Consider the following 26,265-nt stretch of genomic DNA (forward strand, 5'->3'; position numbering starts at 1 on the left):
TGCTCTTGGGCGCGTATCTAGATTTTGAAGAAACATATTTCTCAATGTAAAATACTAGACTACTTTACATGACAAAACATTGGACAGACTTAACAGCGATAAAGCTACGTTTTACCAGTTTTCGTGTAAGGAACTATTGCGACACAATGTAGAAACAAATGTCCATTATACATACGGCATAAACAACTCCTAAAGCGTCACAGTTAAATAAGGCCTATATATCAAAGCCTTGTAACGTGATGCCTTTGTGTTTTGATACGCCTTGAAAATGGCGCAATCGTATTCACCTGTGACGTTGCGAAGTCATGTGAAATTGTCAGACGATGCAAGCTACAAAACATGATCGTCACATGTTGAAAAGACGTCACACTATAATTAAATGAAACGCTGTATATTACGCTTTCTACAACATTGAGCCAAAGCGTTCATTTCAGGGACGGTACAATCTTAGAAACTGTTATAAATACAACTCAATTTTTAGGGCTTGCGTGGATCAAGTGCCCAAAATACGACTGAATAACTTGACCCGTCAAACCTATGTTGAAATTACCCCTTGCAATAAATTTAGCAATTTTATTATCATTATGTTTTAATTACTGGTAGATTAATTTTAGTGTGTGATGACGTTTTAACTAAATGACTAATATCAATGCTGGGTAGACTGCCCCGTATTTATTTGCATTGGAGTTCTGGCTAGGCTCTAGTCTAAATGCTTTAAAACAGAAGTTACGGTTCCTCATTTTCACCCCAGCAAGCGAGCAAACACTTGCTTCAAATATTAACAGACGCCCCTTATGAATACAGTGGATTGAATGCAAATTCTGTTGCACAACAACTACGGAATCATACTGCTTTATTGAATTTCGAAAGAGCAACTAAAAAACAATTGTTCTTGCTTGTGTGAGCGTTGAAACCTTCAGGTCATTTCCCCGGTCCTGGGTTGTCGGGGACTTTCTGGCGCTACTTGTTTGAAAAGCTATTTATATAAGGCCACGACTGTATAGGAGTCATTCGCTGATAATAAAGTTTTTGTTTGTCGTTGTTTAGTTGAAAACGAAATGAATCGAACACATTTGTTTAGTGTTTGTTCGTTTTTGTTTTTGAAAACAATTTAAGGTAGAAATAACAAAGTTTCGAAAGATGTCGGTTAATAACAGCTGTGACGATAGCAAATTTTCAGGAAATACTTCAGTCAACAGCAACAAAGAAAATGTTTATGAGCATAAATCATCAGGTAAAGTTTTTAGTCCAGGGAATGTTTAAAGGGATGCATCCCAATCTACTTGTTATAGGCATGTGGTAATGGCTTCGCGTGCCAACATTTTTCTGAGTAATAGTGATTTGTGCTAGCTGATATCAGTAATAAACAGAAAGCAGACAGATGTGTACGTGTAGGCATCGGTGTTTTGATTGTATTTAAGTAAGGCGAAATATATTTATTTAAAAATGGTAAGCTTCAATGACATAATGTTTTTCATAATCTTGAATCAATAAGTAAGGCTCATTATAGTTTTCATCCACCAAGTAACGAGCTATAGGAGATTCTAGTTTTGAGATGCAGGTACCAGTATTTAATTTATCGCTTTTAAATTTAAAGTTTTAAAAGTGTTTGAATGATTTGTACATAACTTAACAGTTTGTGGATATAGTTATGTAGTTTTATAAATCGTTATGTTTTTGGTGGTTTTGAAAATAAACAAATTAGTCAGTTGCTAGCTTAACGAACAGACTATTGTATTTTGTGCGTTACACATTAACCAGAAAGCCAAATTTATTACAGTAAATACAGTATAGTTCAATAACGGTAGGTTGTAATTAGTTTGTCGACTAACTACAACGCATTGATGACGTTCAGTGTTTTTTTTATACACATATTTGCAAACAACAGTTGTTCTATTTAGTATTAACCACCTTGCAGTAAAATTTGTCAACATTGGTTGCAGAACAACCCAAGGGGTTAACAGATTTTTTGTCATCATAATGGCGGAACTTGCCGCAAATGTATTTAAATCGACTTGCAAGTTTTGTAAACATGTATAAAGCAACAGGTAGTTACCAAAGCTGATAGTCAGGCGCTTTTAAATAAGCACATGCGGTATCTAATAGTATACAAAGCTGTAAGTTAGGCTGATTTTTTCGGGTCGGGTATAGGCTAAAGTTTAAAAAACAGACCTGAATGGGGTATGATTTCACACTCAAAGAAAGACTACCTGTGTAGTAATTTCACATTACCAAACTTACATCCGGGTCTATAGCGTGGATCGGCCTGGGTTTCGCTTGAGCATTTTTGTGTTCGGGTCCGCACTGCGGATAAAAACAACTTTATATTGCACTCGAATCGCGATTTGGGGCCAACAGCTCTACAGTGGTATTTTACACATTCACAAAGACGTTGTGATATATATCCATGAAAGTTTGTTATGGAAACCTATGTGCTTTTCAATACAAGCTCGCATAAAAGCACAATCAAATTCTCATAAACAAGAATACACAATTTGATCATTTTTATTATCTGCCTTCAGTACACTAGGGCTTGAAGTGTAGTCTGTCAAAATGCCGGGTGGTGTTCACCTGAATATGAAAGACAATAAGTTTGATGGCCAAACCAATTTTCATGCAGCCGACGGCGACGTGAATGTGTATCAAGGAAAAGGTGTGTTTCTTCAAGGCAATTGTTTGTGTTTGGTAAAACGAGCTCAAATAACGCTTGCTACCTCGCAATACTACCCTAAAACTTCGCAAACAGGCGAAAACACTTTTTTAATTTTGTATTACAGTGGATAAAAGACACCATGGGGACAATTATTCAATGCCACACGCACAAATTCAAGGAAATGTTGGACCACATGGAACTGCTAATTTTGGCCATAGTAAGTTGTTCTGATATAGTAATTAGGCGTACGCTAGCAAAATCGAGCCTCTGGTGGGGTTCGAACCCAACATTACATAATCATCTAAAAAATTGGTCAAAATTTATTGTTTGCAGTTGATCAAAGTCGGCGAAGGGGCGACTTCAATATGCAGAATGCACAATTTTCTGGCGGCAACCCTAACTTTGGATCAGGGACTGTAAACGTTGACACCGGTGAGTTGCTTGGATAGCTCATTTGTTTCAAATTCGAATGAAAAAATCTGAGACCATTTACCCCCACACAGGAGCAAACAAAAGCCGAAATGAGCAAAAAATTGTAATGGACAATGCGAACGTTTCCGACTCAATAGTAGGTGTGCAAGGCACAGTTTCTGTCACAAAAAGTAAGAGTGAATTTGGTAAATTTGAATTGCAAAACTTTTGTTGGTTTATTTTCGTTTGTTCGTTTGTTGCTTTGAAATTGCTTGTTTGTGTGTAGACGAAACAGCATCACCCAAACAGCCACCAGCTCGTGACAGGCAGCCTGCTAAAACGCCATCACGCCCATCAGCGACTTCTGAAAAGCCCGCAAAGCGCAAAAGGTACCAGTAAGTGTTGTATATCGCATCAATGCATAACATTGTATTTACTTATAAAGTATACGATTATGTTTAGCTGCAAATGCAACAATTGTGGAGAGATAGAAACAGAAGGGAAATGTTGCAAGAGAGATGTCAAGGCTTTGCAAAAGATGGTAATAAGTTCTTTGGAATGCATTACGGATGATCCTGCTTTTGATCTGTGCCTTAACCCATACGCTCTGGCTAAAACCTACAAACGAAACAAACTGGCGAACACTGCTGAAGGTTTTTCTCAGGCAGAGTAAGTGCGTGTTAACATCATAGATCGTATAGCTGCACCAGCATGTATGATAAAGGGTCACAGTCAGTGATGGGATTCAGCCGGTTCGCACCGGCTCTATAGAACCGTCTCACGAAATTTTATGAGATCAGCAAACCGGTTAGCATTACTAGGTTACTGTCATAGGACGTTTTGTAACAAAACCGGCCGAAAAATAGGACTTTTGTAGTAATACCGGCTGAAAAAAATTTGAATCCCGCCACTGGTCACAGTGTTTATATAGATCATGGGTGTTTATAGATCAAAATACCATACACGAACCCATGTACTTATACACGTGCCCATGTCAAAATGGCGTAACAATCTTGTATTTAGGGTTTCCGACCTCTGTTTTAAGAAATTCATTTTAATGATGTGGGTAAAACTGCATTTGGTAACAAAAAAGCACCAAACTCGGGTTTTAACGTTGCAATGCACACATGAAGTACGTAATCAAGTAGCAAAACCTTAGAGGAAAGTCGCTCTTTGCAAACACATTGAGTATTTCCCGGCAGGAAGTAGGAAAATCTATACGCTCAGGGATTTTGATTGTTAAATCAGGGATTTAGAAATCAAAAGACAACGACCAAAACCAATCAATTTACCAAAGCCTATTAAGTTACAAAAAAATGAAGGTATGTTTTGATGTAGAAAGTACAAACTTGCCGCCAAGCACGAATATTTGGAATTTGTGAAAGAGGATGATGACGATGATGACGTCGATGATGATGACGTAGTGCCATCTTGTGTCCAGAAAGCTATTGATGAGAAATTTCTTGGGGAAGATAAAACCCTACCAGAGTTGAAATAAAGGGTATAAGATACCAAACTAACAGTATTTGGAATCCCATTTGACTTTAATTGTATCAATGTTAGCTGTAAAAAGTTTTGGCGTTAAAACTATTGGGTAAAACAATACGAGTTATTGCCGGGTACGTACAGCATCTTTCGTCTATTCGACATAATCAGATACTTTTGCATCATATCCCTGTAGCACCTACACCTTCGTGTTATTGACTGTCCTCGGGACACCCAGGTCTGCCTACCGGATTACAGGAAAAGTTCCGGGGAGCCGCTTTGGTGTTTCCGTTTAGGCGGGTTTCATATGATGGCTAGCAGAACCTGCTTATATGATTTCATATGATGGCTAGCAGAACCAAGAACCTGGGTTCTACTACCGTCATATGCAGCCTGACTGGTTTGTTTTAACCAAGGGTTTTAACGCCAAGTATAAGCGGAAACTGTAATCCCAAAGATACTTTGCTGTAATATGGTATGAACCGATAATAACAATGTTGGTTTTAACAATGTAAATCGTTTTGAGGTGTCTTATATTTTTACGTGATACGAGACATGTGTCTTATGTCAAAATGTACAAAGTACGTTTAATAAATTTGCAATATATCATGTGTATCTTGTGCTCTCGGGCGCGTATCTAGATTTTTAAGAAACATATTTTTCAGTGTAAAATACTTGACTGACTACATGACAAAACATTGGACAGACTTAACAGTCATAAAGCTACGTTTTACCAGTTTTCGTGTAAGGAACTATTGCGACACAATGTATAAACAAATGTCCATTATACATACGGCACAACTCCTAAAGCGTCACAGTTAAATAAGGCCTATATATCAAAGCCTTGTAACGTGATGCCTTTGTGTTTTAAAACGCCTTGAAAATGGCGCAATCGTATTCACCTGTGACGTTGCGAAGTCATGTGAAATTGTCAGACGATGCAAGCTACAAAACATGATTGTCACATGTTGAAAAGACGTCACACTATAATTAAATGAAACGCTGTATATTACGCTTTCTACAACATTGAGCCAAAGCGTTCTTTTCAGGGACGGTACAATCTTAGAAAGTGTTATAAATACAACTCAATTTTTAGGGCTTGCGTGGATCAAGTGCCCAAAATACGACTGAATAACTTGACCCGTCAAACCTATGTTGAAATTACCCCTTGCAATAAATTTAGCAATTTTATTATCATTATGTTTTAATTACTGGTAGATTAATTTTAGTGTGGGATGACGTTTTTACTAAATGACTAATATCAATGCTTGGTAGACTGCCCCGTATTTATTTGCATTGGAGTTCTGGCTAGGCTCTAGTCTAAATGCTTTAAAACAGAAGTTACGGTTCCTCATTTTCACCCCAGCAAGCGAGCAAACACTTGCTTCAAATATAACAGACGCCCCTTATGAAAACAGTGGATTGAATGCAAATTCTGTTGCACAACAACTACGGAATCATACTGCTTTATTAAATTTCGAAAGAGGAACTAAAAAACAATTGTTCTTGCTTGTGTGAGCATTGAAACCTTCAGGTCATTTCCGCGGTCCTGGGTTGTCGGGGACTTTCTGGCGCTACTTGTTTGAAAATCTATTTATACAAGGCCACGACTGTATAGGAGTCATTTGCTGATAATTAAGTTTTTGTTTGTCGTTGTTTAGTTGAAAACGAAATGAATCAACCACATTTGTTTACAGTTTCTTCGTTTTTGTTTTTGAAAACAATTTTAGGTAGAAATAACAAAGTTTCAAAAGATGTCGGTTAATAACAGCTGCGACGATAGCAAATTTTCAGGAAATACTTCAATCAACAGCAACACGGGAAATGTTTATGAGCATAAATCATCAGGTTTTTAGTCCAGGGAACCTTTAAAGCGAGGCGTTCCAATCTACTTGTTATATGCATGTGGTAATGGCTTCGCGTGCCACCATTTTTCTGAGTAGTAGTGATTTGTGCTAGCCGATATCAATAAGAAACAGAAAGCAGACAGATGTGTGCATGTAAGCTGGAGTTTTTAAATGACAAACAACCGAATACAAGCAATTTAAAAATTAGTAGTTTACTATATATGTAAATCGTTCGGCGTGCCATGAAACATTACTTTGAGTGCCATCCTCGGCACGCTTGGAGTTGGACCCGTGTTCAGGTCATTTAGCGGTGCAGAGTTATAAGAGAGAGTTGTGAACTTGTGAGAGTCCACATTTAGAAAAATTATACTTGCCAACACTCGGCACATATCTCGGCGCAGTTTGATGTCCAAACCAGTTTTGATTCAGCTGATGGTGCAAGGTGTGTTTGAAAAGCACATTTTTGGTTGACTTGGAATTCGAGTTCAATTAGCACTAGTTTTGTTGGTTAACAAGACAGTAAGTAACGTGTCACAACCACGTTATTCAAAGAATTGGAACCAAAATGGCGTCAGATTTCAGGCCCATACCTAGTCTGCTTTATTTATTTGAATCCACACTCGACTCAAATTACAACTCTGAATAAGCCAATGTTGTCTGAAAACGTTGCTGTTTAAAAAAGACAATGAACCAATGTAACTGACAATGCGTGCGATGGTTGCGGTGGTTTATTAAGCGTGAAGCGTGTGGTGGTTTAACGATTTTCTACACAGCCTTAAATTTGTCAGTGTTAGGCTCTTAATTTCTTTTGTCAGATGTTCTGACTTTGACTAACTGAGCTTTAGACTACAATAGCTTACATCTAAATTGAATTCAGCAATCTTGATTCTATTTGAAAAAGGCGAAATTTATTTATTTTAAATTCGTAAGCTTGAATGACATAATGTTTTTCATAAACTTGAATCAATAAGCATACTGTTCATTAGAGTCTTCATCACCAAGCAACGAACTGCTGGGAGATTCTAGTTGAAAGTATACTTGTACTTAATTTGTCGCTCTTAAACCTAAATTCTTAGAAGTAATGGAATGATTTGTACATAACTTAACAGTTTGTGGACATAGTTATGTAGTTTTATAAATCGTTATGTTTTACGCCTTTGGTGGTTGGTTTTGGAAATAAACAAAGTAGTCAGTTGTTAGCTTAACGAATAAACTATTGGATTTTGTGCGTTACACATTAACCAGCAAGCCAAATTTATTACACTAAATATCAGTTTAACGGTAGGTTGGTATTTGTCGACCAACTACAACGCATTGATCAGGTTCAGTGTTTTATGTACATACTTGTAAAAGACAGTTGTTCAATTTAGTATTAACCACCTTGCAGTAAAATTTGTCAATATTAGTTGCAGAACAACCCAAGGTGTTAAAAGATTTTTTTGTCATCACAATGGCGGAAGCCGCAAATGTATTTAAAATAGACTTGCAAGTTTTGTATATCTCCCTCAATGGCCCAGCGGCCGTTTTCGCGACAAGTGCCTCTTTTGGGATCGCTGGTTATGTTACTTACAAAGTGGTCAACACTAAGCAATATATGAGAGCAATACTGCAACCGTTTCAAGATCTTGCTGGTATAATTCGAGCTTGGGGAGGGGGAAGCCTTGTGATAGAAGTTGTGGCTGAAAATAATGACGTGGCAAAACAGATAAGGGAGGGTTGTAGGTCGGGCAAAATTTTGAGGAAAATCAACGACAATCTTGAAGAATACAAAGAAAAGTTCAAAGAAGATGTCGGTTGTTTTGAAAAGGGAGAAATCCGCAAGGAAGAGCCGCTTCCAATGTCGCCGGAAGAATGGACCCAAGCCAAAATTCAATATCAGGTCAAAATCGAAAAAATAATGAATAGTAAGTTAAACACAGTTTGATTTTAGAAAGCTTGCATCGAATTATCGATATGAGATCTTTTGTCAAAAACATAACTGTAAAAAAGAGCCAAAACGTGTGTGGTTGGAAATTTTAAAAATCTCAGTTTTGCTATTGCTCTTGGGGGCACCGCTATGTTGTGACTTGTGTAATTTTAGCTTGTTAAAGACTGCGCCTGGTAAGTTTAGCCTTGCAACGGCTCGCATTTGCAGTGGTCTGAACTCGCAAGAGACAAGCGTGTGCAGTCAGTTAAAGTAGAATTCCACTACAAATAACTTCAGTTGTCTTAACATACATTTCCTCGTGCTCTGATGTCCCTTATTGTTCAATTTTCGACCAGATTTTACTATTTTTGGTGCCAAAACGTTTCGGGCGTTTTTTGCAGGAGTTTTACATGGTTTTCAAAGTTATTTGCTTTTTTGCAAAATGGAGTAAGCGTAATTTACCATGCATGGATGTGAACATGTGGTTCTAATTTTTTGCTAATAAAACAAAAAACCTGTTTAAAGAAATGTTTCACCCAAATGTGTTGGGTTAGATCGTATTTGCTGGTAACTAATAAGATCGAAATATAAGAGATTGGAGTAACAATCTGCAAAACAATACTTAGGCACGTGTGGAAATCTGCATGTCGCGATACGTATTTTGAGAATTTGTGTTTAAGCGCATTTTCAATGTAATGGTTTACCTATTTTATATTGCAGTGGATCAAAGTCACCAAGGGGACAGTTTTTCAATGCCACGCGCAAAAATTACGGGAACCGTGGGATCACACGGAACTACTAACATTGGGAGCTGTAAGTAGCTAAGCTTTAAAGTTTGTTTAGTTAGCAAATTAAACTAAATTTTAACCTATTTTTGATCATGTGTAGTGGACAAGATTCGACATAAACAGAGCATGAAAATGAGAGACACAAAACTGACTGGTTCTTTGTTTGGAGTGCAAGGCTCAGTACACATCACAGGGGGTAAGCCTAAACTTTCTAAACTTCGTTTTGCGAATATCACCTGGGTAGTGGTTTTCAACATTTTTTTGTCGTGCGGCTCATTTTAGCAACACAATATAAATGACGACACCCCCTCTAAAAACTTTTTCTTCATTTTTTTCACACTAACTAGATTACGGTTGGTCTATACCGCGCTGTGGCAGTTTCGTAGCCAATTATCTTTTGCATAGTCACGTAGCAAAGCATTTAATTTTTATTGAAATAGCCATAATGCGACCTAAACCAATGCCCATGTAAAACACAAGTTGTTTAACCAATTGTTACGCAATAAAGCCTATGGAGCCATTTTATGGCTAAAATTATGTCCAAAATAAACCACAAAATTTTCTGATTTTTTTCAAACTGGAGATCTTAAACGCAAATTTGATTCGCCAAATGGACGAAAATTTGGGGTCTAACGTTTCAGCGAAATATTGCATGTTAAATTGCTATTATTCATGCAAATTTTCCTGCAATTTTTTTTATGTAAACTTCAAATATTTTCAATTAGCGTGCATTATCACACTTAAATCTTAGAATCAAATTGGTGTTAAATCCCACCAGTTAGCAGAAACCAGACGATTTGTGTGTTTACCCGCTGTATTATTTTGGACACAAAATGGCGTTTATAAGGCTGTGTAGGTGAATCACCGTGTTACTTTTCACATGGCCCTCTTAAAACAGGTTAGGAGCGAAATATCGAAAATTATAAGTCTAAGATTACTGCTTAAAATATGTTACTTTTTATTGTTAACAAATATTTATTTTATTGTTTATGATATAAAAGATGAAAACCACTGGTGCAGTGAAAACAATATAGACTATAAACACATATATGTTTATGTGCCTAGGGCTAGCACAAGCCGACCCTGTCCACGATGACCAATCCACTCAACGTTCGTTACGCTCAGCGGCAACACAAGAGACTCGAAAACGGAAAATGTACGAGGAAGTATACGATATTTGTATGCATGTATACGCATGTTTTTGTTAATCATGTATAAAAACCTTATTTAGTCCATCGACAGCAGCAGAGAGCCCAAAACGAAAACGTTATCAGTGAGTTTCCAATGCCTATTTATATATATACTGCTTGTGTTGACTAACAAACGCAATTGATGTATTGAGGTGTGAATGTAAACACTGTGATGGAGAAACTGAAGGTGTGTGCTGCAACGACGAATTAATGGCTTTGAAGATGATGAAAAAATATCAAAAAGCTTTGGATTGTATTACTCTGCATTCTGGATTTGAACCCATTTGTCTTCATCCGTACGGGCTATCCAACAGATATATCCAAGATGGTACCACTGCTAAACTTTCCCAGTCGGAGTGAGTATATATTCGAAGTTATGCCACATTGTCCTAAGTTAAACTCCAAACATGGCAAAAACTTAAGGCACGTAAGCTTAACCAAGGCTTTACGTTAGTGCTTGTCTGCCAGCATGGTCCAAGAGGGCAATTTATACCCATTTGTGGCTCAAACAAGATGTGGTTAGGCATGGCATTTATTAGTGTGAGTGCAACAAACTGGAGAGTAGCAGTATAGCTATTTTATCCTGCTGTATGGCTAATTTGTGCCACCGTCTGCACTGACCTGAGAAGTCGAAACCGCGTGTACTGTACTGTCTGTAGCAAACTCATTATGTATCGGAATATTGCTTTTAAAAGGAGTAGACTTTTTTCTATTACTAAGACACATACATCAGCACATTAGGATGTTATAGACCAGGGATGGGGAACCTTTTTGTTTATAAAGGCCACCAAACGATTTATCGACACTCGTGTAGGCCGCATAGACTATTTCCCAGGTCAAGGACAGTGATGTTCAAATTTTTGACTTACAAAATGGTCATTTAGCTATTTCCTCGTAGTTTACGGTCCAAGCTAATTAAAATTCCTCACTACATTTTCATCTTCACTACAACATTCAGGATTTATTTAACCTAGAAATTGCTGAACCTGAAGTTTTTGGTAGTCCTATGGAAAAAATCGCTTTATGTGCCACTATGGGACCATTGGTCTTGTTTGACAACCGCTGCCCTGGAACTAATCAAATAGTAATGTGGAATGAAGCCAAAAAAACGTTTCTGTCTATTTTTTTCAGCGCCTGGTGCAGTCTGTTATATCAACATCCTAAAAATGTATTTTGCTATCGAAGACCGCACTTAGTGCCCTAAAAGGCCACATATGTCCTTTAGGCCGCAGGTTCCCCCACCCTTGTTATAGAGGTGTAGGTAAGGCATGGGAAAAAGCTTAAGAAACCCTGTTGCAATGAAGTAAATATATATATATATATAAGTTGTATATATGTTGCACTAAAGTAAATATACATAAAACAGGGACTGTTTTTTGATGCAGGAAATTTAAACTCACTGCTCGTAAAGAATACTTGAATTGGGTGAAGTCGGATAAGGTGCCGTCGTGTGTCCAGAAAGCGATCGACGAGAAATTTCCGGATTCGTTCGGTCAAGATGGCACCCAACCAACACTGGAATAAAGAGTATGGGCATAACTTATCCATTTGCTAAAATAGCAAAATATCCAACTAAGTTGTTAACAGAAATTTCGCTAATTTGCATATTCGCGCTTGGTGTCTATTACAAAATGCATTTGAAAACGGAACTAATGATTTGAATAGGCGAAAGATACTTTTTTACGTAATACTCACTAGTTTCGTTTTAACCAAAAGTTTAAGGCCCATCAATTTTACCACTTTAAAGTAACAAACGGTGATCGCCAGTTACCCTGCTCTTATGTTGAACAATACTTTTGAAATTATGTTTTTGGAATGCAAAAATATCTTCGCTGAATTGTTGTATTTTCTTGTGATTGTTTAGTACAATTGTGTAGATGTGTGATTTTTCATGAAGCAAAATATACTCCAGGTAACCTTACTTTAAAGAGTGGAGCTAAATCCGATAACTTTATAGTGGCAATATGTTTTGTGCCAAGTGCATCTTGTGTCGGCTCGAGGACACCTATTTGGGATTAGTTTCACAAAAAATATTTCTCTCTAAAAAGCGTTTTGAGTCCGCTTTTATACCTAAGTAATGTTTTTCAATTCCTGCTGTAACCTTCAAGTTAAATAGTGCAGCTCATGACACCCGTACACTGGGGGCGCCATGCACTGCAATAGTGACGCAAAACGATATCAACCACTGCGACATCCAGATTTTAAACATTAAGAAATGTTTAAACCACGATTTCACTTTTGTCGTAAACTGCAATAAACGTCCGGATTTCGTGTCTGGGCGGTTGTAAGTTGCTTTTATTTGAGCAACAAACGCTACCACGGTAATCAATTGTCCAAAAACAAGGGCCTTTTGACCAGTGGCGTAGCCAGGGAGGGGCCAAAGGGGCCATGGCCCCTCCCAAATATTTAAAGTTGAATACTGAGAAACTTTGATTTAGTGTAGTTTTGTCCCTCATCATTGTGGTTTCGTCTTTCAACTATCAAAGGAAAATATAAATTAACAAAAATGACTGTTGTCTTTTTATGTTTATGCAGACATGGAATAAATCAATAAAGCGTTTGGCTGTCCCGTCGAACCAAAGTTGGCAAGTCACGTGTTTAGTAAAAGCACGTCTTACGCCGAGCATTAGCAAAAAGTTGTATTAGACAGAAAACTATTTGCCCCCCCCCCTCCCCAAATTTTCGTCTGCCTACGCCACTGCTTTTGACATTTTACATCTGCCACCTGTAATATACGAGCAACTGGCGACTTAATTAAAAAAAATCCCCGGGTTGATGCCTTTAGGTGAATCACCTGGGTTTTCTCGTTTGTTTTTGCTGCGAGGACTCAATATGTGCTTAGTGTTTGCGTCATTGCACTGTGTTCTGGTTCTAGTACGGACAGCCAAACCATCGAAAAGACGAGTTAACTTTAATCTTTTGCTGTTACGGAAGAAGTTTTAATTATGTTTCCGATCATCCAGCAAGGTACAATAGGCGATAAACGTGTGTGTTAAAACAGAAACAGACATTTGTTGTTTTACAGGGTTGTTGAAATGGAAATTCAAACTGAAATTTACGGAGTTTTGACCGATTGCCAAAATTGTATAAATCCCTGCAATATCGGCTTTTCAATACTGTACATAATTTACGTCTGCATATGCCCTCACATAAAATGAAGATGTCGTGTTTTCTTGTATACATGTTTCATTCACTGAAATGTAAGATATGAAATAAAAAATAAAGTTGTGTTTCGCAAAGTTATTGGTGTCATAGGTATACGTGAAATATATCTTAGCTTATGTTTTTTGGAGTTAACTTCTACTTTGTATCAGAGGAAAATGTGTAAAATTTTAAGTGAAAGGTTAGGACCATAATGATGCACCAAAGTTCTGTTATTCGAAATATTTCGGTACAAGTTAAGATTTATGAGCTAAAGGTTAAAGTGTTATCTGAAAAAGACCACATTGATTTTTCGGACTGTCTGTGTTTGACAAACTTCGTCTTGATCAATCTATCTATCAATCTTATTGTTGTTTTATGGTTCGTAGATTTAATAACATTTTTTTTTAAAGTGACAGGAGTCGTACTTGGTCCCGAAAGTTTAATACGATAAAATGACATTACAGTACAAAAGTGACCTATAGTGTGATGTTAGCCCCTGATAAACCCCGTTTTATTTCAAATAAAGAATGACCCCAATCCGAAAAGTCTGTTCCGGTTAGAATCGCTTTACCCAAAACAATTTGGTACATAAAAAATACGTGGGCGGTCGACGGCGCGGGATTTACTTCTGAATAAAGGTTTAACATAATTACAAATGCAAAAAGTTAACAACAAGGTTACAAACATGACGTGCTTACCGGTCAAGAAATGCACATGTCACACAATGCACGACAGGCAACAATTCACTGTCGAACAGCATAAATTTCCTATTCGTTACCTGAAAAACAAACATAACCGACCAGTTAATAAATACATGCGGCCTCCACAGGGTAACTTTTAGTCACTAATAAACACGAGGCAGCCTTGCGCACAAGTCGTGATACCAATAAACAATGCCAAGGTTGTGACATCACAAGCAACGATAGTGTGACAAACAATGTTTCAGATCCACAAACAAGTGAATCAAGGCTACTGGCGGGAAACATATAAAACATAAACGTATGTGCAATAGCCAAGAATGGAAAATATTTTCCTATAGTAAATAGGTCAATAAAAATCGTGCAGTACACATATATTTTGGCATCTTCAGTTCCTATAAAACCACACAATTAAACATCAATAAAAGAAGAATAAAATAATAGCGATGTAACAGTCACTGTCCTGACGTTTTTTGATTTGATTTTACAGTTACTTTTCATAACACGGCTTTACAAGATAACGTTTATTGCACTTGACTTTATATGATTTCTATAAAACTTCTGGCGCTAATATCAAATGTGACGTTTCAAAACGTCTTTAAAAACATACCAACCGAAATATATAAATCTTGATTATTGATACTTTTAAATTCTTTTAAACTTAACATTTAAAACTAAAAATCACATAATACAGGCAGAAGTACTGAAAACTTGCAACAGAAATCCTGACAAACGTGGACAAGAGAAACAAATGAAAAATATGACTAGTCACCAACTTACAGCAATTACAGCACCCTGAAAATAAACGGTAAATGCTTGAAATTTACTTTACACATCAGTTTATTAAGTCAATTTTTTAATGCAAAGTAATCAGAAACCTTTTCAGTATTTTGGTGATGTATTTTTAATGGGTCAGTAGTCACACAAAAAATGTGGTTTCTAGAATTTGTTTGTATTGAACACTGACAGAGACCATTAAAACATATAAACAGTTAAGGGTCACCTTTATTCAAATAAATGCATGTTTTTTTACGTTTTTGAGAGGTTTTTTAACATTTTGGTCAAGAAAGTATGCTTAAAAGTTTTCAAACTACTTCAGATTGTTTTGCAATATATAGTAATGTAGTACATTGGGACCAAGTTAGGCAGGGAAATTTTAACTCCAGTTCACAAAACTTGGAAAACAAACTGTGACAAATGGCATTGGTCCAAACCAAAGGTTAAGAATGAAGTGAAAGTAAATTACCTGGTGTGTAATAATAAGAATGTAATTTTGTGAGCCTTTTGCTGCAAATGTACAGTGCTCATTTTAAATACCAATCTTTTTCCAAGTGCTGGCATCAAGAAAAAATAAAGCCATCTTAAAAATCTACATGTAAAAGTCAAAATCTAAGCAATATGTTTGGTCTCTAATTGTATTGTTTGTGATGTAATTTGTACAAATGCATCCATTTTCAGGAAATAAATCTATACTCCAACTATGCAATAAATACTTTTTCCTGTGTTCAGGAAAAAAGAAAATGCAAGCACTACATGGAGATTGGATGATTATGCAATTATGTCACTGCAGGAAAAGGGACAATCTTTTTTACAAAATGGTAAGTACAAACTTATACAGTCAACATTTAATGCTATCACGCCCATCAGCGACTTCTGAAAAGCCAGCAAAGTGCAAAAGGTACCAGTAAGTGTTATATATCCATCAGTGCATAACATTGTTTTTACTTATAAAGTATATGATTATGTTTAGCTGTAAATGCAACAATTGTGGAGAGATAGAAACAGAAGGGAAATGTTGCAAGAGAGATGTCAAGGCTTTGCAAAAGATGATAATAAGTTGTTTGGAATGTGTTACGGATGATCCTGCTTTTGATCTGTGCCTTAACCCATACGCTCTGGCAAAAACCTACAAACGAAACAAACTGGCGAACAAAGCTGAAGGTTTTTCTCAGGCAGAGTAAGTGCATGTTAACATCATGAATCGTATAGCTGCACCAGCATGTATGATAAAGGGTCACAGTCAGTGATGGGATTCAGCCGGTTCGCACCGGATCTATAGAACCGTCTCATGAAATTTTATGAGATCAGCAAACCGGTTAGCATTACTAGGTTACTGTCAAGGGACTTTTTGTAACAGAACCTGCCGAAAAAAGACTTTTGTAATGAAACCGGCTGAAAAAAATTTGAATCCCACCACTGGTCACAGTGTTTAGATATCATATGGGTTATGATTTGAGCTTATGGCACACTGACAAACTTCTTGTTCTCGTGGCACACTTTACAGCCTAAAAACACAAGAGGTGTTAAGGCAGGGGTCGGCAACCATTGAAATACCATACACGTGCCAATGTACTTACATGTGCCTAACAACCTTGTATTTAGGGTTTCCGACCTCTGTATTAAGAAATTTATTTTAATGTTGTGGGAAAAACTGCCTTTGGTAACAAAAACACTTTAAACTCGGGTTATAACGTTACAAGATATACCTGGATTACGTAACCAAGTAGCAAAACCGTAAACGAAAGTCGCATTTTGCAACATTAAGTATTTCCTGGCAAGCAGTATGAGAATCCATATGCTACTAATTTGGAAATCTAAAGACAACGACCTAAACCAATCAAATTTGTTTTCCAATTTGTACCATAGCCTATTTATCCTAAGTTACAAAAAATGAATGTATGTTTTGATGCAGAAAGTACAAACTTGCCGCCAAGCACGAATATTTGGAATTTGTGAAAGAGGATGATGATGATGATGATGATGACGTAGTGCCATCTTGTGTCCATAAAGCTATTGACGAGAAATTGCTTGGGGGAGATAAAACCCTACCAGAGTTGAAATAAAGGGTATAAGATACCAAAGTAGCAGTATTTGGAATCCCATTTGATTTTAACTGTATCATTGTTAGCTGTAAAAAGTTTTGGCGTTAAAACTATTGGGTAAAACAATACGAGTTATTGCCGGGTAAGTACAGCATCTTTGGTCTATTCGACATAATCAGATACTTTTACATCATATCCCTGTAGCACCTACACCTTCGTGTTATTGACTGTCCTCGGGACACCCAGGTCTGCCTACCGGATTACAGGAAAAGTTCCGAGGAACCGTTTTGGTGTTTCCGTTTAGGCGGGTTTCATATGATGGCTAGCAGAACCTGCGGATTCTACTACCGTCATATGCAGCCTGACTGGTTTGTTTTAACCAAGGGTTTTAACGCCAAGTATAAGCGGAAACTGTAATCGCCCAAAGATACTTTGCTGTAATATGGTATGAACCGATAATAACAATGTTGATTGTAACAATGTAAATCGTTTTGAGGTGTCTTATATTTTTACGTGATACGAGACATGTGTCTTATGTCAAAATGTACAAAGTACGTTTAATAAATTTGCAATATGTCATGTGTATCTTGTGCTCTCGGGCACGTATCTAGATTTTGAAGAAAAATATTTCTCAGTGTAAAATACTTGACTAAATACTTTATACATGACAAAACATTGGACAGACTTAACAGCGATAAAGCTACGTTTTACCAGTTTTCGTGTAAGGAACTATTGCGACACAATGTAGAAACAAATGTCAATTATGCATACGGCATAAACAACTCCTGAACCGTCACAGTCGCAAAGGCGTGTATCAAAGCCTTGTAACTTGATGTCTTTGTGTTTTGATAGGCCTTGAAAATGGCGCAATTTTATTCACCAGTGACATTGAGAAGTCATGTGAAATTGTCAGATGATGTCAGCTTACACCTAAACCACGACTGTTACACTAATAAAATGAAATGCTATATATGACACTTTTTATAACACAGAGCGAAAACGTTTTAGTGTGGGATGACGTTTTTCTGACTGTTTGACTACATGACTAAGATCAATGCTGGGGTCAAAACATTTAGACGCCCCGTATTCATTTCCATTTAAGTTCTGGCAAGACTCCCTAATACTTCAAAACAGTAGTTACGGTTCCTCATTTTGCTTTTTGACCCCAGCAAGCGAGTAAACACTCAGGGACGGATGCAGAAACCTGGATTATCGCTAAGTCTTTGTGATCCGCGGATCAGAGTTTCATCCGAATTTGTAATCTTTGCAGATTTTTGCATAGCGATTGTCATTTCCACGTGGACAGGTTTCAGTGCGCTGCGCACATTTCAATGCAAAGTTAGAGAAGCCAGACGTGCACAAACATCGACAAACGCCCACATGGATTGCATCTAAATTATGTTGCACAACAACTACTGAGTCATACTTTATTGGATTTAGAATCAGGAACTAAGTTCGAGGTCGTCCTGTGGGCCGCTTCTCTTTTGGTTTTGCCAACAGAGATTGTTTGGGAAGCCTTTTCTGAGGCATTCTGGTAACATGCCAAACCATTTCAGCTGAGATCGTTCGATTTTGAGAAGTAGAGGATCGACGCTCAGAGATTTGCGGATTTCGGAGCTACGTACTTTGTCAAGTAAAGTAACCCGTTCAACCCTACCCAATAACATCATTTCAGATGCTTGTAGTTGTGATCGCACCTTCTCGGTCATGATCCACGCCTCATGACCATAAGTGAGTATGGGAATGAAGATGGTTTTAAATACCGCCATTATCGCCTTCTTCGACAATTCTCGTTTCATGACAACCGAAAGCTGCAATGCCCACATCACAGAGCTTGCTTTTCCAGTTCTGACATCAATTTCGGTGTCTTGTCTCCCATCACTTGTAAATATGAGCCCAAGATATTTAAACTTCTCTTCCGGTTTCAGCGAAACTCCATCTACTTGTAAATCGCACTGATCAGGTTTTCTGGAAAGATGGAGTACCTCAGTTTTCCAAACCAAACCAAAACAACTGCCATGATCGTTGAAACCTTCAGGTTATTTCCCCGTTCCTGCGTTGTCGGGAAGTTACATGCGCCACCTGAAAAGCTATTTGTACAAGGCCACGACTGTATAGGAGTCATTTGCTGATAAAAGAAGTTTTTATTAGTCGTTGTTTAGTTGAAAACGAAAAGAATCAACCACATTTGTTTACAGTTCGTTCGTTTTTGTTTCTGAAAACAATTTTAGGTAGAAATAACAAAGTTTCGAAAGATGTCGGTTAATAACAGCTGTGACGATAGCAAATTTTCAGGAAATACTTCAGTCAACAGCAACACGGGAAATGTTTATGTGCATAAATCATCAGGTAAATTTTTTAGTCCAGGGAATGTTTAAAGCGAGGCGTGCCAATCCACTTGTTATATGTATGTGGGAATTGCTTCGCGTGCCACTATTTTTCTGAGCAATAGTGATATCAGTAATAAACAGGAAGCAGGCAGATGTGTACGTGTAGGCATCAGTGTTTTGATTCCATTTAAGTAAGGCGAAATATATTTATTTAAAACTGGTAAGCTTCAATGACATAATGTTTTTCATAATCTTGAATCAACAAGTCAGGCTCATTATAGTTTTCATCCACCAAGTAACGAGCTATAGGAGATTCCAGTTTTGAGTGGCAAGTACCAGTATTTAATTTATCGCTTTCAAATTTAAAGTTTTAAAAGTGGTTGAATGATTTGTACATAACTTAACAGTTTGTGGATATAGTTATGTTGTTTTATAAATCGTTATGTTTTACGCCTTTGGTGGTTGGTTTTGGAAATAAACAAGTAGTCAGTTGCTAGCTTAACTCTTTGATTTTGTACAAGTTGCATATTAACCAATAAGTCAAATTTAGTCAAATTTAGACTGGTTCAACGGTCTGTAATGAATTTGTCGACTAATGTCAATGCATCAGTCTTGTATAGTGTGTTTATTTGCAATACATATACTGTTTTGTAAAATACAGTTGTTCTACTTGTTATTAACTTATTTTTCAGTAAACCAGTAAACATTTCTTAATGCGTCTTGCAGAATAAACAAGAGTGTTAAAATACTTTTGTCATCACAATGTCTGACGTGGTTAACTCATTTGAATTAGATTTGTGTTGTTTGTCCATCTCCGTTGCTGGCCCAGCGGCCATTTTTGCGACAACCGCTTTATTTGGAATCGGGGGTTATGTTGCATACAAAGTGGTCAACAACGAGAAATATATGCTAGCAATACTTAAACCGTTTGAAGACCTTGGTGGTGTTATTCGAGACCTAAAAAAAGGAAGCCTTGTGATAGAAGTTGTGGCTGAAAATGATGAAGTGGCAAATCAAATAAAGGAGGGTTGTAGGTCGGGTAAAATTTGGAGGGATATTAACAACAATCTGGAAGAGTACAAAAAAACATTCAAACAAGATGCTGGTAGTTTTCAAAGCGGAAATATCGTTAAGGAAGAAAAGCTTGCAATGTCGCAAGAAGAATGGGCAGAAGCTAAAATCCAATATCGGGTCACAATCGAGAAAATGATAAAAAGTAAGTCAAAAAAGTTGTACCAATGAAAAATAATTAAAGCGGGTACGTGGAAACAAAGTGTCTGGTTTAGATTGAAAGAAAAATGTTAAAAAAGCTTCCGTTTTGCTTTGTTGTTAGCGTCACCGCATGTTGTAACTGTGCAACCTTAGACCAGTACGAGTCTGATCTGTAGCTATGGACTTAGTCAGGCAACAGCCGGGCCAAACGCCTGGGATATTAATAACAATATGTTTGATGGCAAAACCTGTTTAAATAGACCTGGAGGATACGTGAATGTCTTTAGACAAGGTTTTAGGGTAATGTTTTGATTGTAGAGTAAATTACATGCATTTGTTTAAAGAACATTTAACTTGGACGTGTTTGGTGATATGTGTTTTGTTGGTAGCAAATAACATCGAAATGGGGTTGTAGCATTGTCATTACAAAGTTGCAATTTGCAAAAGCAAAACGAAACCGACACGTCCGTAAATCTACCTGCCACGAAACGCATTTTAGGAATTTGTGTTTTAAGCGAATTTATGATGTAACGTTTAATTTTTTGCCATTACAGTGGATCAAAGTCACCATGGGGACAACATCACAATGACAAAAACAAAAAATACGGGAACCGTTGGATCCGGAACTACTACAATTGGGAGCAGTAAGTCGTTACAGTTCAAACAATTGTTTAGGTAGCGAATTTTGTTAAATTTTTAACTATACACAGTGGACAGTGAAGCCCACAGAAACAGAATAGCGAAATAAAAAACTCACATAAAGCATGAAGTTAATCGGCAGTTGTTTTAAAACGAGCACAGCATCTAGTGATGTATAGAATTGTAAGTTGGGTCTGACTTTTCGGTTAAAGTTTAAATACAGGCCAAATTCAGGCCTTACCTACAACAAAGCCGTTCGGATCTAAACTTTTGGCTTACAATTGTGTAGTGATGTGTTACACTTACAACACGCTTGGCAACACTATACGCAAATAAGCATAGTCGAATTCTAATAAAATAATGAATTTTATAAACTCTTGCCTTCAGAACACAGCTAAACGGTTTTGTAATGTTCCGAATTTCTGTGTAGGTGTACAAATAAATCTAAGGGCCAATACGTTTAATGGCAGTCGCATAAGTATACCCGTAACAGCCAGGCCTATTCGAGGCGTTATTCCTAATCAATTCCGGTTTGCGTCAAGGCATATATACTGGAAAAATCTTTAAAAAATCTACCTGATTGGGCGATTTTTAAAATGATGAGTGAATTGTTTGTGTTGCAGTTGATCAAAGTCGGCGAAGGGGCGACTTCAATATGCAGCATGCACAATTTTCTGGTAGCACTAACTTTGGGTCAGGGACTGTAAACGTTGAGTTGACCGGTGAGTTGCTTGAACAGCTCATTTGTTTTAAGTTCGAACCAAAAAATCTGAGACCATTTACCCCCACACAGGAGCAAACAAAGCCGAAATGAGCAAACAATTGCAATAGACAATGCGAACGTTTCCGACTCAACAGTTGGTGTGCGAGGCACAGTTTCTGTCACAAAAAGTAAGAGTGAATTTGTTAAATTTGAATTGCAAAACTTATGTTGGTTTATTTTCGTTTGTTTCTTTGTTGCTATGAAATTGCTTGTTCGTGTGTAGACCAAACAGCATCACCCAAACAGTCACCAGCTCGTGACAGGCAGCCTGCTAAAACGTCATCACGCCCATCAGCGACTTCTGAAAAGCCCGCAAAGCGCAAAAGGTACCAGTAAGTGTTGTATATCCATCAATGCATAACATTGTTTTTACTTATAAAGTATACGATTATGTTTAGCTGCAAATGCAACAAATGTGGAGAGATAGAAACAAAAGGGAAATGTTGCAAGAGAGATGTCAAGGCTTTGCAAAAGATGCTAATAAGTTCTTTGGAATGCATTACGGATGATCCTGCTTTTGATCTGTGCCTTAACCCATACGCTCTGGCAAAAACCTACAAACGAAACAAACTGGCGAACAAAGCTGAAGGTTTTTCTCAGGCAGAGTAAGTGCGTGTTAACATCATCGATCGTATAGCTGCACCAGCATGTATGATAAAGGGTCACAGTCACTGATGGGATTCAGCCGGTTCGCATCGGTTCTATAGAACCGTCTCATGAAATTTTATGAGATCAGCAAACCGGTTAGCATTACTATGTTACTGTCAAAGACTTTTTGTAACAGAACTGGCCGAAAAATATGACTTTTGTAATAAAACCGGCTGAAAAAAATTTGAACCCCTCCACTGGTCACAGTGTTTAGATATCATATGGGTTCTGATTTGAGCTTATGGCACACTAACAAACTTCTTGTTCTCGTGGCACACTTTACAGCCCAAAAACACAAGAGGTGTTAAGGCAGGGGTTGGCAACCATTGAAATACCATACACGCGCCAATGTACTTATATGTGCCAACCTTGTATTTAGGGTTTCCGACCTTTGTATTAAGAAATTTATTTTAATGTTGTGGAAAAAACTGCCTTTGGTAGCAAAAAACATCAAACTCGGGTTTAAACGTTACAATGTACACCTGGAGTAGGTCATCAAGTAGCAAACACTTAGATGAAATTCGCACTCTGTAACATTAAGTATTTCCTGCCAAGCTGCAGTATGAAAATCTTTTTGCCCCCGATTTAGCAACAAAATAACAACAACAACCAAAACCAATTAAACTTGTTTTCCAATTTGAACCTAAGCCTATATTTATCCTAAGTTACAAAAAATAAAAGTGTGTTTTGATGTAGAAAGTACAAACTTGCCGCCAAGCACAAATATTTGGAATTTGTGAAAGAGGATGACGATGATGGTGACGTCGATGATGATGATGACGAAGTGCCATCTTGTGTGCAGAAAGCTATTAACGAGAAATTTCATGATTCGTTTGGTAAAGGTGAAAATCAACCAAAGTTGAAATAAAGGGTATAAGATACCCAATCTATTATAGTGAATGCAGACGCATTTAATTTTATTTGTATCAACGTGAGCAGTAAAGCGTATGTGCGTTAAAACTATTGGGTAAAACAATACGAGTTATGGTAGGTGTCACGTTCCGTTTTTACGGGTACGCCAAAATTTGGGACTGACGATCGGAAGTTTCTTAACAGCTAACGCTCGTGTACTCTGATCGGCAGCAAACCTCTTCTTTCACATTTGTTTACGTTCAACCACACGCAATCAAACCAACAATCCAGCACTACTTCGCAGTTATCTCTATCCTCTATCTTCTTCTCTATATATCGTTGGATGGGGGCTCTTATAACGCTGATGCAACAATGATAAGGGTAAAAGGCCGTGACCATTTGAATAGATAAAACAATGGTGACTAGCACCCCGTAACAGCGCGACCTGATAAATTGGCACATTAAACAAATACACAAAAGACGTGATGGTGTGAAACGGCCATTCGCAACAAAAGCCTTGACCCGCACAGTAAACCTCTTCGGGATAACGTCGCTTGTAAAAACACACGCCCCTTACACACGCCTCCCCTCCTCGCCGTCAATGATTGTCCTTGTGACACCCGGGTCTGCCTACCAGATCATAGGAAACGTTGCCTTGCTATTTCCTTTTAGGTAGGTTTGGAATGGCCACCAGACCCTGCGGGTTCAACTACTGTCTATATGCAATCGACTGTACCGCGCACGGTTTGTGCGATCGGTTGCAATCTTACAGACAGGCTATACTATATTCCAAGTGGCGAAACAGAGAATAGGCAATTAAAATGGCTATAATTGCTGACCCAACAAATTGCTGACTGCCATTGCCAACGCCTATGTCCCGTTGCGCAACAAACCTATCTAGTGTGTGTTCTTGTGTTAGTAGCTATACCGCGGCAACGAACCCGTTACACTTCACGCAATATTCAAACAACTGGCCACCAGACCTGACACCTTTTTTTCGGTGTGCTTGCTGTTTTAAAAAAACTGCTCAACTAGAATTTGTCTGAAGAAGGGACAAACCAAATATTTAAAGTCGACCTGTACAATATTTTATTTAAATAGGGGAATGGTGACGTCGACTGAGCGAATAATACTGTTTTGTTTACTTGGTGCTGACTGGTTTTGTTATAACCAATGGTTGTAGCGCCAAGTATCAGCAGAAACAGTAATCGAGAGTATATAAATTGCTGTAATGTATGACAATGCTTTGTAATCCGATAATACAAATGTGGTTTTTGACAATGCTAATCGTTTCGGGGAGAACTAAATTTTTACGTGATATGAGACATGTACCTTATGTTAAAATCAAAGTACGTATAGTAGCTTTATGAGCAATATGTCATGTATCTTGTGTTCCAGCGCATGGTATCTAGATAATTTGCGGATGGACAAAAACAGTGTACAGGACAAAAACAGTTGGGAACCACTGCTATAAAACATGTAAATCGTTTGGCGTGCCATGAAACATTATCTCGAGAGCCATCCTCGGCACGCGTGCCAGGGCTGCCGACCCCTGTTCTTTCCAGTCATTTAGAGGTGCCGAGTTGGGTTTTGAGTTGTTAGAGTTCACAGTCAGAAATTCATACTTGTCACCAATTGGCGCATATAAGCACAGTTAAACTCTAACATTTTATTCGTTTTGTGTTGCAGTGGATAAAAGCTACCATGGAGACACTTTTACAATGTCACATGCAAACATTTCAGGACACGTTGGTTCATATCATGGCAACGGTAAGTTGTCTTCGAACTGTTTTCATCCAAATTTTAACATGTACGTTGCAAAGTACCACCAGTTTAACACAATAGTCCATAATGGTTTACACTTGCAGCACTTTAATTACTTTTGCGACATACTTTGCTGATAGAACAAAAAACGTTAAAAGAACTTTTCGCAGAATTGCTGGGTGTGTTTGCTGATAACAAATAATAACGAAATGGGATGTGGAAGCTGCACTCCACAAAAATTAAGCACGTTTGGAAATCTGTATGCAGCGACACGCATTTTTAAGAAATATTACTTTAAACGAATTTTCAATGTACTGTTTAACTATTTTTATTGCAGTGGATTGTCACGTGGGCAACATAACAATGCCACACGCAAACATTGGTGGATCCGTTGTATCACATGGAGATACCAACATTGGACGCCGTAAGTGGTCAAAGCAAAAAAAAATGTTTAGGTGCCAACTTAAACGAAAATTTTAACCCACATTTATTCTATGCAGAGGACGAGAGTCGACATAAACAGAACATCCAAATGAGAGACACACAAGTGTCTGGTGGCTCTGTGGTTGAAGATAAAGGCTCAGTAAACATCACAAGGGGTAAGACTGAATTTTCCAAACTTTGATTTTCGATTATAATTATAATTGGTGTGGTAAAAAAACTTTAAGGTTCTTCAATTTATTGAATTTATTTGTAGGAACTAAAAAACAATTGTTTTAGTTTGAGTGACCGTTCAAACCTTCTGGTTATTTCCTCCTACGTTGATAGCGTCACCAGTATTTTGTATTGGTGCATATTTATAGACTTGTGAGGCTGACCTGTAGCTTCAGAGAGGGCTAGTGGTTGCGCTCACAGTATGGCTTGCGGAATCCGTGTAAGTAAAGTTCACTTGTTAGGTAAATCCAATTTAAACATGATCAGGGTGCAATGAGTTTTTTTGTCTTTTTGACTACGTGACTAACATGTCTGCTATAAGTTAAAAATACTTGAAATTTCCCCGAATTAATTTTTTTTTAGGTTTGCGTATGCCTGCAGGCATGTCTGATCTTTTCACCTTTCAAAACAACAGTTACGGTTCCCCATTAATCTTTTCGACGCGTGTAGGCCTCAGTA

At 37.6% G+C, this 26,265-nt stretch overlaps 3 protein-coding genes and 1 long non-coding RNA gene across 8 annotated transcripts; all 4 read left to right on the plus strand.

The window, feature by feature from the left end:
- The first annotated feature begins 2,990 nt into the window (after positions 1-2,990).
- On the plus strand, positions 2,991-5,144 carry LOC145229981 (uncharacterized). The gene is made up of 5 exons (XM_080095333.1): positions 2,991-3,085; positions 3,157-3,255; positions 3,351-3,453; positions 3,527-3,733; positions 4,403-5,144. Exons 1-5 carry the CDS (start codon positions 3,019-3,021, stop codon positions 4,560-4,562), a joined length of 636 nt encoding a protein of 211 aa, XP_079951459.1. The 5' UTR covers positions 2,991-3,018; the 3' UTR covers positions 4,563-5,144.
- Positions 5,145-14,716: 9,572 nt separating this feature from the next.
- LOC145230681 (uncharacterized) lies at positions 14,717-17,523 on the plus strand. Of its 4 annotated transcripts, none has more exons than XM_080096183.1 (4): positions 14,717-14,930; positions 15,632-15,806; positions 15,873-16,079; positions 16,815-17,523. In XM_080096183.1, exons 2-4 carry the CDS (start codon positions 15,643-15,645, stop codon positions 16,963-16,965), a joined length of 522 nt encoding a protein of 173 aa, XP_079952309.1. In that variant the 5' UTR covers positions 14,717-14,930; positions 15,632-15,642; the 3' UTR covers positions 16,966-17,523. The 4 variants fall into 4 exon arrangements, with proteins under 4 accessions (XP_079952309.1, XP_079952307.1, XP_079952308.1 ...); XM_080096181.1 differs by lacking the exon at positions 14,717-14,930 and adding an exon at positions 15,046-15,341; XM_080096182.1 differs by lacking the exon at positions 14,717-14,930 and adding an exon at positions 15,047-15,341 and having other exon boundaries at positions 15,632-15,800.
- Positions 17,524-21,959: 4,436 nt separating this feature from the next.
- On the plus strand, positions 21,960-23,404 carry LOC145229689 (uncharacterized). Its single transcript, XM_080095023.1, has 4 exons — positions 21,960-22,059; positions 22,112-22,214; positions 22,287-22,493; positions 23,233-23,404. Exons 1-4 carry the CDS (start codon positions 21,960-21,962, stop codon positions 23,402-23,404), a joined length of 582 nt encoding a protein of 193 aa, XP_079951149.1.
- A 1,090-nt stretch (positions 23,405-24,494) lies between these two features.
- On the plus strand, positions 24,495-26,237 carry LOC145229019 (uncharacterized). Of its 2 annotated transcripts, XR_013860339.1 has the most exons (4): positions 24,495-25,158; positions 25,490-25,576; positions 25,653-25,751; positions 25,850-26,237. It is a non-coding gene; the product is annotated as an uncharacterized LOC145229019 (long non-coding RNA). The 2 variants fall into 2 exon arrangements; XR_013860338.1 differs by lacking the exon at positions 25,850-26,237 and having other exon boundaries at positions 25,653-25,843.
- The last annotated feature ends 28 nt before the right edge of the window (positions 26,238-26,265 follow it).

This window comes from Phallusia mammillata, chromosome 5 (assembly GCF_965637545.1).
Source record: "Phallusia mammillata chromosome 5, kaPhaMamm4.hap1.1, whole genome shotgun sequence".
NCBI classification, from domain to species: Eukaryota; Metazoa; Chordata; class Ascidiacea; order Phlebobranchia; family Ascidiidae; genus Phallusia; species Phallusia mammillata.

Bases quoted from the DNA above. Each gene is read 5' to 3' on its own strand.
- LOC145229981 (XM_080095333.1), top strand. From the start codon at position 3,019: ATGCAGAATGCACAATTTTCTGGCGGCAACCCTAACTTTGGATCAGGG. The intron at 3,086-3,156 runs GTGAGTTGCTTG...ACCCCCACACAG, and splicing joins GACTGTAAACGTTGACACCG to GAGCAAACAAAAGCCGAAAT. The intron at 3,454-3,526 runs GTACCAGTAAGT...GATTATGTTTAG, and splicing joins AAGCCCGCAAAGCGCAAAAG to CTGCAAATGCAACAATTGTG.
- LOC145230681 (XM_080096181.1), top strand. From the start codon at position 15,320: ATGGCATTGGTCCAAACCAAAG. The intron at 15,342-15,631 runs GTTAAGAATGAA...TCCTGTGTTCAG, and splicing joins GGCATTGGTCCAAACCAAAG to GAAAAAAGAAAATGCAAGCA. The intron at 15,807-15,872 runs GTAAGTGTTATA...GATTATGTTTAG, and splicing joins GCAAAGTGCAAAAGGTACCA to CTGTAAATGCAACAATTGTG.
- LOC145229689 (XM_080095023.1), top strand. From the start codon at position 21,960: ATGCGAACGTTTCCGACTCAACAGTTGGTGTGCGAGGCACAGTTTCTG. The intron at 22,060-22,111 runs GTTTATTTTCGT...GTTCGTGTGTAG, and splicing joins GAATTGCAAAACTTATGTTG to ACCAAACAGCATCACCCAAA. The intron at 22,494-23,232 runs GTAAGTGCGTGT...GTTTTGATGTAG, and splicing joins GAAGGTTTTTCTCAGGCAGA to AAAGTACAAACTTGCCGCCA.